Consider the following 15,942-nt stretch of genomic DNA (forward strand, 5'->3'; position numbering starts at 1 on the left):
GTGCCCCCTGAAGCTGCCCTGTATGGTATGACTGTGGAGGGGAGCCATTGTACATCCTCATGTCCCCCCATTACTCAGAAATGCTGGGCCCGATTACTGCAGGGTGATTTCATTATCTTTTTGCCAGGATTCTGTCTTGGCTGCATTCTGTTATGATTCTGATAAAATAATACAATAGACAGAAAATGGGGGGTGGGGCTGCGTGTGCACACTCGTGTGTATCTGTGTTGTTCACTGGTTGTGCACGTGTGTGTATGTGTGCATGTGTGCACTTGTGTGTTCACCCCGACTCCCACACATGCATACACTGCTGCAATGGTTACTTTTAGCTTGTGACAAAATTCTTGACAAAGTCGCTTAGGGAGAGAAGGTGTTGTTTTGGCTCACCGTATAAGGGGTACAGTCCAATTTGGCGGGGACAACATGGAACTCAGAGCAGTCAGCTGTTGGTCACATGGCGTCAGGAAGCGGAGAGACGTGTGCTTGTTTCCAGCTCTGTTTTACTCTGTAGGAGTCAGCCTGTGGGACGGTAAGCTCATCTCAGGTTGGGTCTCCCCTCTCAGTTGGACCTTTGTGCAGATACCCTCAGGCACATGCTCAGAAGCATGTTTCCAAGGCGATTCTAAACCCAGTCAGTTTGACAAAAATTAAGGGACATATTCATCTTCCCACATGCTCCCCTCCCCCACATAGATTAATGTCGTTTACGACCCAGGCAGAGCTGGGCTGTGTTGGTGGTTGATAAATTTGCCTTCTTATATAACCTTCCCCTCCCCCAAAGTGAGAGTGAAGACAACCCCTCCTCGCCTGCCCTGGACTGTGCCCGGTGGAGGCTGTGAAGACACGCTGAGGGCCTGACGCTGTTCAATTTTCCCTTGTTTTACTGCCAAACTCCCCCCCCCCCCCCGCCAGAGATGGGACAAGTTAATCTCTCTGTATTATCTAGACACGAACCCTATCTCAGAAGCTATAAAACAACCTAAAAGCCTCCGAGACGGAAGCCATAGTGGCTGAAGGCTTTGTTTTGGGTCTCCCTCTTTCGGGATTCCTGCAGCCTGCCTTCCCGCTGGCTGGATTTATGTGGACTTCGGTGCCGCTTTGCCATTTATTGCTTGATAAATTGTTGGGGCAGAAACCGTAGAAGGGAAAACGTAATGGTTCCTCCCTCCACATGTGTGGTTGGTAGAGACACAGACCACACAGAAGAGAATGCCAGCCCACTCTGTAGCTGAGCCATCCCGGTTGGTTGACGTTAGTAATGTTCTGCAGATTATATTGAGCTCCGGTTTTTTTAAAAGATTTTTTTTTTAATTTTCATTTTTAATTGTGTGGATCTATGTGTGGGTTTGAGCATGTGAATGCAGTACCGGTAGAGGCCAGAAGAGGGCGTTAGATCCCCCGAAGCTGGAGTTAGGAGCAATTAAGAGCTGCCTGATGTGGGTACTGGGAACCAAACTAGGGTCTTCTGCAAGAGGGGTATATACTCTTAGCTGATGATCCCTCCAGCCCCTTCAAGTTTTTTGACTCTTTTTTTAAAAGAGAGATTTAATAGCGAATCTGAACTTATTGTTATATTTTACATGACACAGTCATAAGTTTAGCTGAACTTTATCAACCTCAAAAATGTCGGGATAGTTTCCGAACGCTGTAGCCTATCTGTGTCCTGAGCCACTCACGGTCTGGTCCCTCACTTCCCTGAACAGGGTGGAGCTTGCTCAGCCTGTCCTTTGCTTGCATGTGTGTCTGTCTGCATATCACATGTGTGCCTGGTATAGGGGGAGGCCAGAAGAGCACGTTGGATCCCTTGGCACAGTTGTGAGCCACCATGTGGGTGCTGGAAACCTACCCTGGGTCCTCAGCAAGAGCAGCCCCCTCTCAATATCACTAACTTAGCATTGCTTTACTTTAAAGTTACAGTTGGAGCTGAGTTTTGCCAAAGGACACTTGGACTCACCTTCGTCAATCAGACTAGTTTCCCATGGGAATAAATATTTCTGCAGAGTTAACCTGTGTACCGGCAGTTTTCTGTCAGTATTATGTTGTTAATTGCCGTTGATGATGTAGATGTGCATGGGACGTATATGTTCATGATATTTAAGAATAATTACACGTATGATTTGAGAAGCGGGTATACATGGGAGAATGTGCCTGTATGATTGTCTTGTGCCTTAATCTCTCTCCCTTTAAAGTTGTGTGTGTGTGCATGTGTGAGTATGTGTGCATGTGTCTGTGTGTGTGCATGCATGTATGTATGTGTGTGCATGTGTGAGTGTGTGTGCATGCATGTGTGTCTGTGTGTGTGTGAGTGAGCATGCAGGCCAGAAGTTAACATTGGTGTCTCCCTCAGTCATTTACCACCTTAATTTTTGCTTCACAGTAGACTGACTCTCTCTCTCTCTCTCTCTCTCTCTCTCTCTCTCTCTCTCTCTCTACCCAAAGTTCACCAGTTCAACTAGACTGGCTGTCTGGCAGGCCTTGGGCATGCCCCTGCCTCTGTTTCCCAGCACTGAAGCTATAGGAATGTGCCGCCGTTCCTGGCTTTTTCCATGGGTGCAGAGGATCTGAACCCAGGCCCTCATGTTTGTACCACAAGTGCCTTACCCACTGTGCCATCCTTCCTGGCAAGACCCCCACAACCTTTTTTTTTTTTTTTTTTTTTTTTTTTTTTTTTTTTAACGATAAGGTCTCAGTCTGCACTCTGGCCACACTGGCGTAGAATTCCTTTCTCTAGTCATTGGCCTTGGACTTCAAGTCCTTTTGCCTCAGCTGCCATACCCAGCAAGACCTCTCCTTACTGTCATTAACGCCACACCCATAGCCTTAATGTCTCTGGGAGGAACCCGGGGCTCCGAGGCAGCATTTGCTATCTTCCTCCGCAGACATCACGCATCTCTGAGGTGCTTCTGGAAAGGGCGCTGGAAGACTGTACCTGGAACCTTTCATTAGCCACAGGAGGTGGGGAAACATTTAAAGACAGTGAGCTGTCCCTGCTGACTTGTGAGGTGACAAAGTAACTTTTCCAAAGGGGGTTGGGGAAAAAAAAAGATCTAATCACTAGTTACCGTGACCGGCATTTTGGAAAACATTTTTAGGGTGTGATGTCTGAGTGTCCTTTGTGTTTCGTTTTTGGTGTTTTGTTGTTGCTGCTCCCTCGGGCCGTTAGCAAACGTCTTCATGTTTGGATTGATTCGTCCCTCTCCCTCTCCATCCCAAATTCGTTGCTGTGCTTGTGAACAATCTGCAAGTCTTCCTTTCTCCCTCTTCTCTATTTTAGCTGCTGACTCGAAGGAGAAGCAGTTGTGGGTGACTCAGCTTCGAGCCTGTGCCAAATACCACATGGAGACGAGTTCCAAGGTAGGTTAGCCGAGGAGGGCGGCTCCTGAGTCACCTAGTGACTGTTTGGAGCCCATCACCCGTTTATCTCGGGGATGCAGGGTGACAAGACTTTGTGTCATAACTGTGTGTTTGTGTTCACATCCGTGCACATGTGTGTGCACATGTACTCTCTGGTTGGCGTTGAGTTTCATATTTTTTTGAGACAGGGCCCCTCACTGAACCCCATCTCCTCAGCTGGTCAATAAGTTCCAAGGACCTCCTGTCTCCCTTCCCCCTAGTTACTAGGGTTACGGGCTAATGTCACTGTGCTGGAATTTTACATGAATACTGGGGATCAGAACGCAGGTTGTCACACCTGTACATCATTACCCACAGAGCCATCTCCCCATCCCCTCAACGTCCTCTGAAGGTCATCCATTGTCACAGGATGTGCCTTTGTCCTGCTGCAGTTCAAAGCCATATCAGAGAAACAAGCTTGTCCTATGGTAGGTGACATATCAGAGAAACGAGCTTGTCCTATGGTAGGTGACATATCAGAGAAACGAACTTGTCCTATGGTAGAAGGCAGAGGTGCACAGATGCCGGGCTCGGCTCTGTAGGCTTTAGGTACAAACTCTTGTTGGTGCCCACAGTGAAACTTGAGTGGGAGACTTCACTATGGAGACAGAGCGCCCTGAAGTACAGTTCGGGAAGCCTCGACTGTGTAGGGACCAAGAGCTGACATGCTTATGCACTTGCAGGGAGCTCCTGCATTCTAAGCATGTAAAATGTTCTCAGGAAATTTGGCAAGGGTGACTTATTTTGGTCTCTGGTTATTTGATGTGAGAGGGGAGAGGGGGTGGGCATTTTCATGATTTACTTTGGAGCCAAGATAAAAACGCAGGCTGCCCCTGCCAGATGCCTTCATGCAGAACAATACGTGTTGATACAGAACACTCGGACCGGGCTCTCTCATTGGTTCAGACTTAGTTATGACGTCCAATTGCTGTGTCTGTGCGCGGTGTATCTGATAGCAGGAGCTGGCCGCACTTCAAACTCGAATTGTTGTTGTGCCTGGGATCAAGTGCGAGGCCTTGTACTCACTAGGCAAGAGTTTTCTCCCTGAGTCTATCTCCCTTCCCACTTCTGAGATAGTGACTAGGAGTCTCACTGTGTGACCCAGTAGTGGCCCAGGAGCCTTGGGCTCCTGGTAGACCTTTGGCCTCAGGCTCCTCCTAGCTGAGAGCTGGCAGACTTGACTTTATAGCCTGCTCTACCTCTGAACACACTTGCAAATGATTTCTTCCACTGGGTTTATATTATTTTTAGAAGGAAACCCTTTGTTTGCTTTGAACAACGCCCTCACTCCACCCCCCTGCCCCAACCTTCCCCACACCCCCCACCCCCGCCTGAGCTAATGCTGGGTGAGCTGTAGGCAAGTTCCTTCTTCAAAAGTCATTTCCACCCCCCCCCCCCCAGTGTTTTCCAGGAACCAGCGAGGGAATTACTGGCTACTTCCTCAGTGTTTTATAAATGCCTAGACAGGACAGTTTGTCCCCTCCCCCACACCCCATATGTACCTCCTTCTCTTCCTCCTCTTCCTTTTCTCCTTTGTGTTGAAAGAGAGCCTCATTTACTATTAAGCCAAGGATGACCTTAGACTTGTGAGCGTGTCTCCACTGTGTAGCCCAGGCTAGCCTTGGACTCATGGCAGATTTCTTGAGTTCTGGGATTGTAGAGGTCTGTCTGCCTCTGTGACTGGCTTACGTGGTGCATTGACATCTAGTTTTATATGAGTGGAATCTCTTGATTTCCTTCTCTTAATACATTTTTGAGGTCTCTCCACATTCGACACATGAATCAGCTTTAATCTTTAGGTGCTGAATGGTGCACAGAAAGTGGCTATTACTGCTTTATTAAGTTGTCTGATTTTTTTCTTTCCTTCCTTCCCTTTTCTTAGATTTTTTTTTTTTTTTTTTTTTTTTTGATACAGTCTCAGGTAGCCCAGGCTGGCCCTGAATTCCTGATTACAGGGATTACAGGCATGTGCCACCATGGCCGCTGTCCTCTGAATTTTCATATTGCTAAATGGCCTTCTTTAAAAAAGGTTGTTGAATAAGTTGGAGAGAGGACTAAGTGGCTCAGAGCGCATGAGGACCTGAGTTCAGATCCCAGTGCTAAATAGAAGAAAAGCCACGCATGCGCCTATAATGCCAGCTCTGTGGAAGGTTGAGGCAGCAGGATCTCTGGGGCTTAGATATCTAAGCAACCCCCACCTTTAGGTACTCTGCGAGACCATGACTCAAGGGAATGAGGCTGAGATGACAGAACAGGACTCCAGGGTCCTCCTGTGGCCTCTGCTCACAGCCCCCCCTTACACTTACACCACATTCTTGTTTCTACATAACGATACAATGTTGCTCCCGTTAATTCAGTGTGCAATGGTTTGCTCTCTCCTCTCTAGAACCTAAACAGTGACAAACATTTAGTGTCTGATACCACAGGTCAGAATGAGCACATGGTCATTACCCCAGTCATGCGTACAGCTCGGCATGCCTTCAAACATGCATAGAACACATGTTTAAACTGAGGTCCTTCTCCATGCTCCATCTTCTACCAAGGAGCCACACCCCATTTCATATGTAAGCTGTTACTTCATAGTGTTCTTTGTTGATTTGCAATTGCTCTTTGTTTATGGAGGTTTTTTTTTTTTTTTTTTTTTTTTTTTTTTTTTTTTAACTGTTATTTTTACTGTTAGGTATTGAATTTTTTTTTTTTTTTTTTTTTTTTTTTTTTTTTTTTTTTTTTTTTTGAGACAAGTTCTCTCTGTTTAATCCAGGCTGATCTTGAACTCACAGTTCTATTCAGACTTCTGAGTTCTGGGGTCATAGGCAGGTCTCTCCACTGAGCGCTGCAATTTCAGGCAGGCCTCTCCACTGAGCGCTGCAATTTCAGGCAGGCCTCTCTATGCCCAGCAGCTTTTTGAGCTTAAATAGTTTTTTTTTTTTTTTTTTTTTTTTTTTTTTGGCTAAGTGGAACATTTACATTTTTTATGGTCATGTTTATAAAACTTTCCATGTTTGGGTCTTGGTTTTGCATTGTGTTTAGTAAGGGTTTCTCTTCTGCCAAAATTCTGAAAGCATTTGTTTTCTTCTAGTGAGTTTATAGTTTATGGCTCTGTTTAAATTACCAGTTTATCTGTTCTTTGTTTTGGGAACTGGAAGAGGGGTAGAGAACAAACCTTGAATATTTGCATACTTAACAGATCACTGGAATGAAGGAAGGGAGGATTTAGACTCTGGAGGAAAATTTGGTTTCTGGGTAGCTACTCTTGGGTTCCTTTCAGGAACGGGGTCAAACCATTAATAATAGGGCAAGGGGGTTAACCACTGGGGTTTTCTGGCTGGCAGCTAGCTGAAAAAAAATGCAAAAAAGGTCCAAGTTCAGTGAGAGACCCCGCCTCAAAGGAGCAAATGGACAGATACAGGAAGCTGCTGATGCTTCTCCCTGGGCCTTGTGTGTGCACATAGGCATGTGCAGCTACATGAGGTGTGCATACAGCACATGTACACACTGGAAGAAAATGTGGCCACACTGGACTGCTGACTGTGTATTAGGCAGTACCGGTGTAGAACAATTCCATGATCACAGAAAGTTCAGTTGGACAGAGCTGGCTAAAGTAGCAGTTGTTCCTAATGGCTTCTAAGAAAGGAATTTCCCAGTGTAATGGTTTGAATATGCTTGGCCCAGAGGAAGGCACAATTTGGAGGTGTGGCCTTATTGGAGGAAGTGTGTCAAGGTGGGTATGGGTTTTAAGACCCTTGTCCTAGCTGCCTTTGGAACAAGAGGTGGGAACCTCAGCTCCTCCAGCCCCATGTCTGCCTAGATGCTGCCACACTCCCGCCATGATGATAACATTCCTGGAACCTGTGAGCCAGCCCCAATTAAATGTTGTCCTTGTAAGAGTTGCCTTGGTCATGGTGTCTGCTCACAGCAATAAAACCCTGATTAAGGCACATTGTGTCTATTTAGTCTCTTGAACTATATATAACACCTGTGTGCATTCCTTTTAAAAAAGTGAAATGGACCTTCCCTACCCTCCCTCCCTCCCTTCTTCCCTGTCTCTCCCTCCCTCCCTCCTTTCCTGTCTCTCTCTTCCTCCCTTCCTCTCTCCCTCCCTCCATCCTTCCCTCCCTCCTCTCTCCCACCCTCCCTCTCTATCTCCCTCCTCCCTGCCACCTCCCTCTCTGTCTCCCTTCCTCCTTTCCTCCCTCCCTGCCATCCTCCCTCCCTTCATCCTTCTCTCCCTCCTCCCTGCCACCCTCCCTCTCTATCTCCCTCCCTCCCTCCTTTCCTTTCTCCCTTCATCCTTCTCTCCCTCCTCCCTGCCACCCTGCTTCTGTCTTCCTCCTCCCTCACTCTCATCTTTCCTCTCTGTATCCCCCCTCCTCCTTCCCCTTCCCTCTTCTGTGAGGTCTAATCCTGTCTGGGGCTGTGGCTTTAAGATCTTGACTACCTTTCCCTCTGTAGTTACCTTGCCCACGTGAGAGGAAGAGAGCCTTTCTTACTTGTGGTGTGACCTACTATCTTGTGGCAGGACATCTCACACACTGGAGCTGTGTATGGAGCGGGGATGGCTTCCTGGTGTGTGGCTCCCTGCTTCCTTAAGTGGTCCTTAGCTTCCTAAGATGAGGTCATCATGCTTCTGTGTTTGCACTGGCTCCTCCCTTTCTTGGCATGGCCTATGGCAGTGTGTTCTAGGCCAGTGTGTCTCCAGCACGCTGTCTCTGATGCTGCCTTGTTTGTCCAAACTGTATTCGCACAGCAAGGTGTCCTCCTGAGCACCTCTGCGCCTCCTGACCCCAGAGCCATTGTGCCTTGTTCTCTGTGCCTCCATACTGGCCAGGACTCTGCCGGTTACAGCCTTCATTACTGTATGTCTAAGAGAAATGGCACCCGATGCTGTTGGGACCCCTGCAGGGTGGATCTAATCTAGTGTTGTGCACTCTGTGAGCATGAGCCTCTCCCCACCCCTTCCCATTGTCAGTCAAGATGCTGCTAGCCACGGTGTCCTTCAACAACAAGCCTTAGTTCCCCATTTCTCTAAGTATTTAGAGTGGCTAGTGTTACGCCAAGTATGAGGATTCCTTTCAGGTGTTAGAAAACGGGTTTTCCAGGCAGAAAAACTCAGGTGTGACATTAAAGCACAGTGCACCGCAATGGCATATTATTATTATTATTATTATTATTATTATTATTATTATTATTATTATTATTATTATTATTATTATTATTATTATTATTTGAACTCCTCAGCTAGGATTATAGGCCTGGGCTACCACGCCTGGCTTATGCAGGGCTGAACAGAAGGCATTGCTCAGGACTGAACAGAAAGCATGGTAGCCGGACACTCACCTACTCACTAAGCTGTATCCTCAACCCCTGCTTTCATACGTAGACTATTATGAATAAAACAGCTATGAATTTCTATATGTGATGCTTGGGGGTGGGGTGAGAGGTGCAGAGTCATCAACACAACAGTGACCCCAGGAGCCAGGTGAGTGGCAAAAGCAGACCCATCTGTTGTAGGATTGGGGTGTGTCTTTATTCTCGTCACCCACACCCCATTGGTCCACGACATCTCACCCTTGGTTGCTGGCACCATCTGATTGGTTGTTCTGGTCATGTGCTCTGTTATTTGCCTCCAGGTGTCAGGCAGGCTTTAGGGTTAGCAGGTGCGCAAGCTACCGTTGTGCATGCGTGGGCCGTTGTGGGCCACTGGTCAGGGTTTGCTGATTCATTCCTCCTGCATATATGTGCTTGTATGTTTTTATTCTTTAGGATGTGTACCCCAAGCACACCATTTTCTAGTGGTGGTCATTATCATTGCCGTGTCCTCCTCCTCCCCCTCCCAACTTCATTTATTTATGTGTTTGTTTTTATTTTATATTTGTGTGTGGTTGTTTTGCCTGTATGTATGAATTTCTGTGCACCATGTGCATAGCTGATGCCCATGGAGCCCCAAAGAGGGCACCGAATCTCCTGGAGCTGGAATAGCAGATGGTTGTGACCAGTGCTCTTAACCGCTCAACTACCTCTTCAGCTCCGTACCTTGTCAATATTTGTCAGGCAGCAATGGGGTAGGTACCTACCCCCCCTTCTCTTCTCTCTCTTCTCTCTCTCTTCTGTCTCCCCCCCCCCCACCAAGTGTCTTCCTGTATGCTAATTAGCCATCTATACATCATCTTTCAAAACATGTTTATTGAGACTGTATGTTGTCCAGGGGTTTCTCGACCTTTGTCAGATTGCAAGAGTTTTCTCAGCCTTTGTGAGCTAACATTTTACATTTTCAGCTTTTAAAAAAAAATGTGAGAGCCACTTATAGAGTACCAGTATGAGGAACAGGGCATGGATCTGGGTTTGGGCTGTGTCTGGGCCACTCACACCCTAACTAACCTGTCGTCTCCACTGCCGGGGGAGTACTATAATATTCTTTAGCCTCAGTTCTGAGTTCAGCAATGCAATGCCATTAACCCTGCAGCGATGTGAGCATTATGATGTCAAACACATCACAGATGTCACTTCTTCCTTTTGGGGGTATGTGAGGGGAGAGGAAGTGGGGTTTTTCATGAGCGTACCTCAGAGGGAAATCTCCGGTGTCCCATCCTCAAGTGCCTTCAGATTTTTCTTTGAGACACGGTCTCTCCTTAGCTTGGAGTAGGTTAGGGTCGGTGCCCAGCAAGCTTCTGGAGATCTGGCTCCGTCTCGCGTCTCATGGTCACTGGGACTGTGAGTGAGCCACCCTACCCAGCTTTCTCTACGGATGCAGGAGGATGGAGCTCCAGCCCTCATGCTTGTGAGACAAAAGCTTTACTCGCCCAGCTCTCTCTCCCCAGGCCATACACTGTTTCTGTTTGCAGCACAAACATGTCCGTCTGGGGGAACATTTGCTGATGGACGGCTTGAACTGTTAAGTGAGGTCACAGAGTGACTCAAAAACACCCCAAACCCGGCTGTCAGGACAGTGCTTCAAAAAGTTTGATAAGCCGCCCAAATGTTAACATTTCCTCATGCCTCAGAAAGTTCCAGCAGCAGCCAGTGACAGAGCACTTACCATGATGTCCTCAGAGACCCAGCTTTTAACCTTTCATCAAACAACAGCAAACCCCAGAAACCTTTAAAACTTTGGGACAAAGAACAAAACCAAAACTGCTATTTTGGCAGTGTCCATGATTTATATGGTGGGGAATGGCTCTTTGGGGATGTGGGATTAAAGGCAAGCACTGTGGAGCATGGGGTGGATAGCACTGGCTAGCAGCCACCAGGGCTGGGTTCCACTAAAAGAGGGAGCATGGAATTATGGGCCGTGAGGATCACATGGAATTTATGTCTGTCAGTCTGTCATGTTTTGAGTACAGAACTAGGCTCTAAGTTTCCATGAGGCGCACTGAGCTGACAGGATAGGGGTTGGTTGGATCCTGTGAGACAATTGCCTAGGAGAACAAGCTATCCCTGACCGATTGTGATGATTATCGTTAATCATCAACCTGACAGGATCTAGAATCTCTTAGACAGGATCTGGATATGCCTGTGAGGGCAATATTGATGCGTTAACTGAGACGGGAAGACTTGTCCACTGTGGGTGGCACCATTCCCTAGCAGGGTCTTGGGCTAAGTAGAAAAGAGGAGCTGAGTAGCAGCATGCATCCTTCTTTGACTGCGCATGCAATGTGAGCATGTAACACGAGTGTGCAACAGGAGTGTGCATGCAATGTGAGCAGTTGCTTCAAGCTCTTGAAGCCTTGCCTTCCCTTCCGCTGTGGGCCAAAGGAAAGTCTTTCTCCCTTAAGCTGCCCATGTCAGGCTATTTCTCCAGTGTAGCAGCAGCAGAAGCTAAGGCTCTGCTCAAGCCTGGAAGTGCACAGCCTGCAAATGGGATGTTTCTAGAAGACATCTAGAGTCTCTAAAACAAGACAACCTTAAAAAAAAAAAAAAAAAACAAGAAAACTTTCTGAAATTAGTGAAAGCAATGGATAGGGAAGGTAGACCATTATGGAAGCAATCAATAAAACCAAAGCAGACACATCCATATGCTCACATGCACACCATCTGTGCACACACTCAGGAAACGTGTCCAAAGGTTCAGTGGGAATGGCTGAGGGGCGTTTAGGATTTGGGGTTGAACTTGACATATCTAAGCATACCCTTTTACTCTCTAAAATTTTCACATTGTGTATCATTTGATAAACTATATATTTAAAGATGTAGCTATTTGAGTGATTAAAATTTAAAGATGTAGCTATTCAAGTGATTAAAAATTTAAATTTGCAAAAATATAAGGAACATGGCACCGGGAGCTGGGACGCAGCTCAGTGGGTAGAGTGTGGGGTAAGCATGCAGGGAGCCCCGATGCAGTTCCTAGCACCCCATAAACTGAGTGTGGTAGGCATGCCTGTAAACTCAGCAGTCTGGAGACAGCCCAGAGGTTATTCTCAGCTATATAGTTTAGCTGCTAGGATTCATGAGACCCCATTTTTTAAACTGTGGGAATGGGTAAGGGGGACCTAAGAGAGGGATTAATAATTAAGAATATTTATTGCCCTTAAAGAGGAACTGGGCTCAATTTCCAGCACCCACATGGCAGCTCACAAACTCCAATCCGGAAGGATCTGGTGCCCCCTGCTGGCATCCAAAAGGCACTGCATGCATGTGATGATTCATTTTTGCAGGCAAACAAAAAATAGAGCCATGGTATTTGGCTGAATGCTGGGCTCTCTTCTGCACGTGGAGTTTCAACAAAATGTGCACAGATCACTCAGGCTAGGCTCTGTGTCGACAGAGAGACTCCCCACCCAGGGTGGCCACCAACACGTTTCTCGTTATGTTCATCATTTGAAAGCCTTCACACTGAATTTCCTTGGTATTTAATCATCCTGATTTCTTACCAGGTTCCTGTGTGGCTTCTATTCTTGTCCCTCTGGTCTGACTTTACTTGATATGGCTGGAAGTGTTTAAAGTTTAATGACCATTGGGGACATACTGCTTTCTCTCCTTCATTTGAATTAAACTTAATTGAGTGGATGCTTCCTCAGCTGGGCCCCTGGGTTGGTGGGATATCTGACCATTTAGAGGAGTCAGCCTCTTATGGTCCTATTTCTGGATCTTTTCCATGGTCAGATGGTGGGGGCAGGGGTGTTAGGACCTCGGGTTGAAGGGGTTGATTAATAAATAGTACCAGTATGAAATCTCACATATCTGTCTGTATGCCTGTATCGCTCTTTGTGTGTGTGTGTGTGTGTGTGTGTGTGTGTGTGTGTGTGTGTGTGTGTGTGTGTGGCTATGTGCATTTGTGCCTTCAGAGACCAGAAAGGGCATCAGATCCTGTGTGTATAGGTCCAAGGGTGACTGACTTTTGAGAGTTGGGCATCTCCTTACGTCTTGTGGTCCCAAGGGTCGAACTCAGATCACAAGGCTTAGCAGCAGATACTTTTACCCTTGAAATGACCTCTAGCTCCTTTGTCTGGTTTTTGAGTCAGTCTCTCGCTGAAGCTCACCGGTTCAACAAGAACAGCTGGCCAGCCAGCCTCAGGGATCCTTCCTGTCCTCCCTCCTCAGTCCTGGGGTGACAGACACTGCCCACCACACCCAACTTTAAAAATAATTCATTTCTTCTTAGTTTTTTCTTTGCTTATATAACTATGTCCTTTCCCCCTCCCCTTTCTTCCCCCAAACCCTCACATTTATCACTTCTTACTCACTTTAAAATTCATGTCCTTGGCCTGGAGACATGGCTCAGCGGTTAGAGCACTGACTGCTCTTCCAGAGGTCCTGAGTTCAATTCCCAGCAACCACATGGTGGCTCACAACCATCTGTAATGGGATCTGATGCCCTCCTCTGGTGTGTCTGAAGACAGTGACACTGTACTCATATACATGAAATAAATAATCTTTAAAAAAATTCATGTCCTCTTTCATGCACTGTTTTACACACATACTCACACACATACACACACACACACCACTCAATATGTTATGTGCATGTTTTCCGGGCTGTCTGTTTGATAGTGTATATCCGATTGGTGTAGATAGTTTCTGCTTTCGGTGTTCCTTGGTTGCATGTCTTTCTTTGTGCAGGGCTGAGGCCTCATGGGCTCCCTATTTCCATCCACATCTGTCTGTCTGTCTGTCTGTCTTCCTGTCTGTCATTATCCTTGCTCAGTGGTGCTGAGGCTGGAATTGAGGCCTTCATACCTGTGCAGTAAGCGCTTTATCAACTAAGCTGTTTCTCTAACCTCTCAGGTTGATCTTCAAACCCACTTGCACCTCACAGCATGGCACACCACCTTGAGTCATTAAAAACACACTTCACACCCTGCACAGAGACTTTGACCTGTAAAGTGCCCAGGCTGAGAAGCTGAAGGGAGTCATGGGTAGCAGGTCTTGGGGACCTCCGTTAACACGGAGAATTCGAGTACCTACTGAACCCCAGAGTTCAACCCTGGATAAACTTGGCTGACATTTGTTCTTCTCTTGCTTTCTCTTCCCGATTCTGCTGTTGGGCAGTGGTAGTCCTTGTCTATTAAGCCTGACGCCACTTTTTCTTCTGGAATTTTCAGTCTTAATTGCCTTTTGGGTATTTACAAGTAATGTGAGTTGCCCTCCTAAATGTGCCGTCGAATTAGGTGAATAAAACACAATTTAAGAACAGCTTTTATTGAAACAATAAAGTTTGGGGAGGGTTTTTTTTTTTTATTATTATCTTAATAAAGTGCAACAATTTCGAAGCCCTTCTCAAGCGTAATTTTAAACTTGGGCTGGCCACCTTGTCTAAGACGAAGGGGCATGCCAGGAGCATGGTCTTAGTCAAGGAGAGCTTTAGATTAATATATGTATATGTATATATATATATATATGTATATATGTATATATATATAATATATGTTGTCCAGGTGTGGTGGTACAACCTGTAAACCCAGTGCTCAAGAGGGATGGAAGTTGAGGCAGGAGAATCACCACAAGTTCCCCCAGGGTTGGGATGCACACGGGTGGGGCGTTATTTGCAGGAGTATATACAGGTCACCTCACCTACAACACGGAAGGAATAACTGTCCACAATTCCCTCCACTTGAGTGGTTTCCCCTCTGGGGGTGTGGGCTTCTGCTCCATCTTTGCTGGAATCTTGACAGGCTCCATCTTGTGCTGGTCTTTTCTTGTGCATGGCCGTTGTGAGTTTGTGAGCACAGCCATCTCACATCCAAAACATGTGTAGCCTTTCTTCCCATCGGCCATCTCTGAGAATCTCCCCGCCCCTTCTCCCACCATGCTCCCTGAGCTGGCTGAGTTGACAGAGAAGTCATTTAGGGCTGAGCACATAGCCACACATTCTCAGCACTAATGAAATGGATATACATGTTCACATAAATAATTAAGACTTGGCTGACTATTTGAAATGGCAGATTCATCGTTTTTAGAGTTGATTGATTATTTTATTTTTTATTTTTTATAGTCCTCAACACTGAGGCTGTCCCTCTGCCCAAGTGTATGGTTAGCAGAAGTAGGCCTGGAGCCACTTCAGGAATTATTGGGTATTCTGTCCTAACCCCAAGCCCAATTCATTTAATGGCCTTTTTCGAATGGAATGGAAACCAAGAAGACAAATAGTAATTCTTAAGCTCAAACACTACCACACAACACAACCCACAGATGCAGTGGTACTTACACGCCAAACATGACCATCAGGAAAATACTGACTGTCTTTTTGTCTGTAATTAGCTATTATGGTAGTGTGTTCTGTCTGTCTGTTTATTAATTTATTTTTGAGATAGTGTCTCACTACATAGCTTTAGTCACCCTGGGACTTGTTTTATAGACCAGGATAGTCTTGAATTTCTCAGAGATCTACCTCTTGAGTACTGGGATCAAAAGGTGTGGGCCACCGTGGTGGCTTAAACCATTATGATTTTGAAAGTACAGAAAACTCATTACAACGGTTCAGCAAAACCACGGTGATTGGAACATATGTGTTACACAATCGTCATACTCTCAAGTCTGGGTCCAGGGGTTTTGGGCGGCTCTCCCTGACATTGTGTGGCGTGACGGTGTGAGAGGTGGGAACAATCACACTGTGTGTTTAGAACCACAAAGAGATGCTGCTGTAGTTTACAGGAAGTGTGGCCAGAAGCACCTGGATTTCAGACTTATTTCTGGTGGTGACTATGTGCTCAGAAGCAGAAGACTGTGGTCACAGTTTTTACAGACCTCACATTCAGTTATGAGACCTTCTATGGGGTTGTGACCCACATCGAGGAAGCTCTGGGTGCCTATGGCTTCAAAGCTGATGCCGGTCTGTGGAGACTGACCCCATGGGGCCTGCACTGTGGTGGGAGAGACAGACAATGCATGCTGAGTTGGCTTGTCAGATGGTGATGGGCACTTCCAAGGTTAGGGGCTGGGGGACAACTGATATTTTAAAATATTCCTACTCAAAAATATATCCCATATGTCTTAGTTAGGGTTTCACTGCTACGAACAGACCATGACCAAGGCAACTCTTATAAGGACAACATTTAACTGGGGCTGGCTTACAGGTTCAGAGGTTCAGTCCATTATCATCACAGCAGGAACATG

General features: G+C 46.4%; 1 protein-coding gene across 1 annotated transcript in view; it reads left to right on the plus strand.

The window, feature by feature from the left end:
• The window catches only part of OSBPL10 (oxysterol binding protein like 10), a gene marked incomplete at its 5' end in the record, with an annotated part of 222,325 nt that overhangs the window by 71,033 nt on the left and 135,350 nt on the right, over positions 1 to 15,942 (plus strand). Inside the window, one exon of the mRNA XM_080934693.1 lies at positions 3,275 to 3,354. Within this exon, the coding sequence (XP_080790819.1) occupies positions 3,275 to 3,354 (80 nt within the window). The remainder of the gene's footprint in view (positions 1 to 3,274; positions 3,355 to 15,942) is intronic.

This window comes from Micromys minutus, assembly GCF_963924665.1.
Source record: "Micromys minutus genome assembly, chromosome: 21".
Taxonomy (NCBI): domain Eukaryota; kingdom Metazoa; phylum Chordata; class Mammalia; order Rodentia; family Muridae; genus Micromys; species Micromys minutus.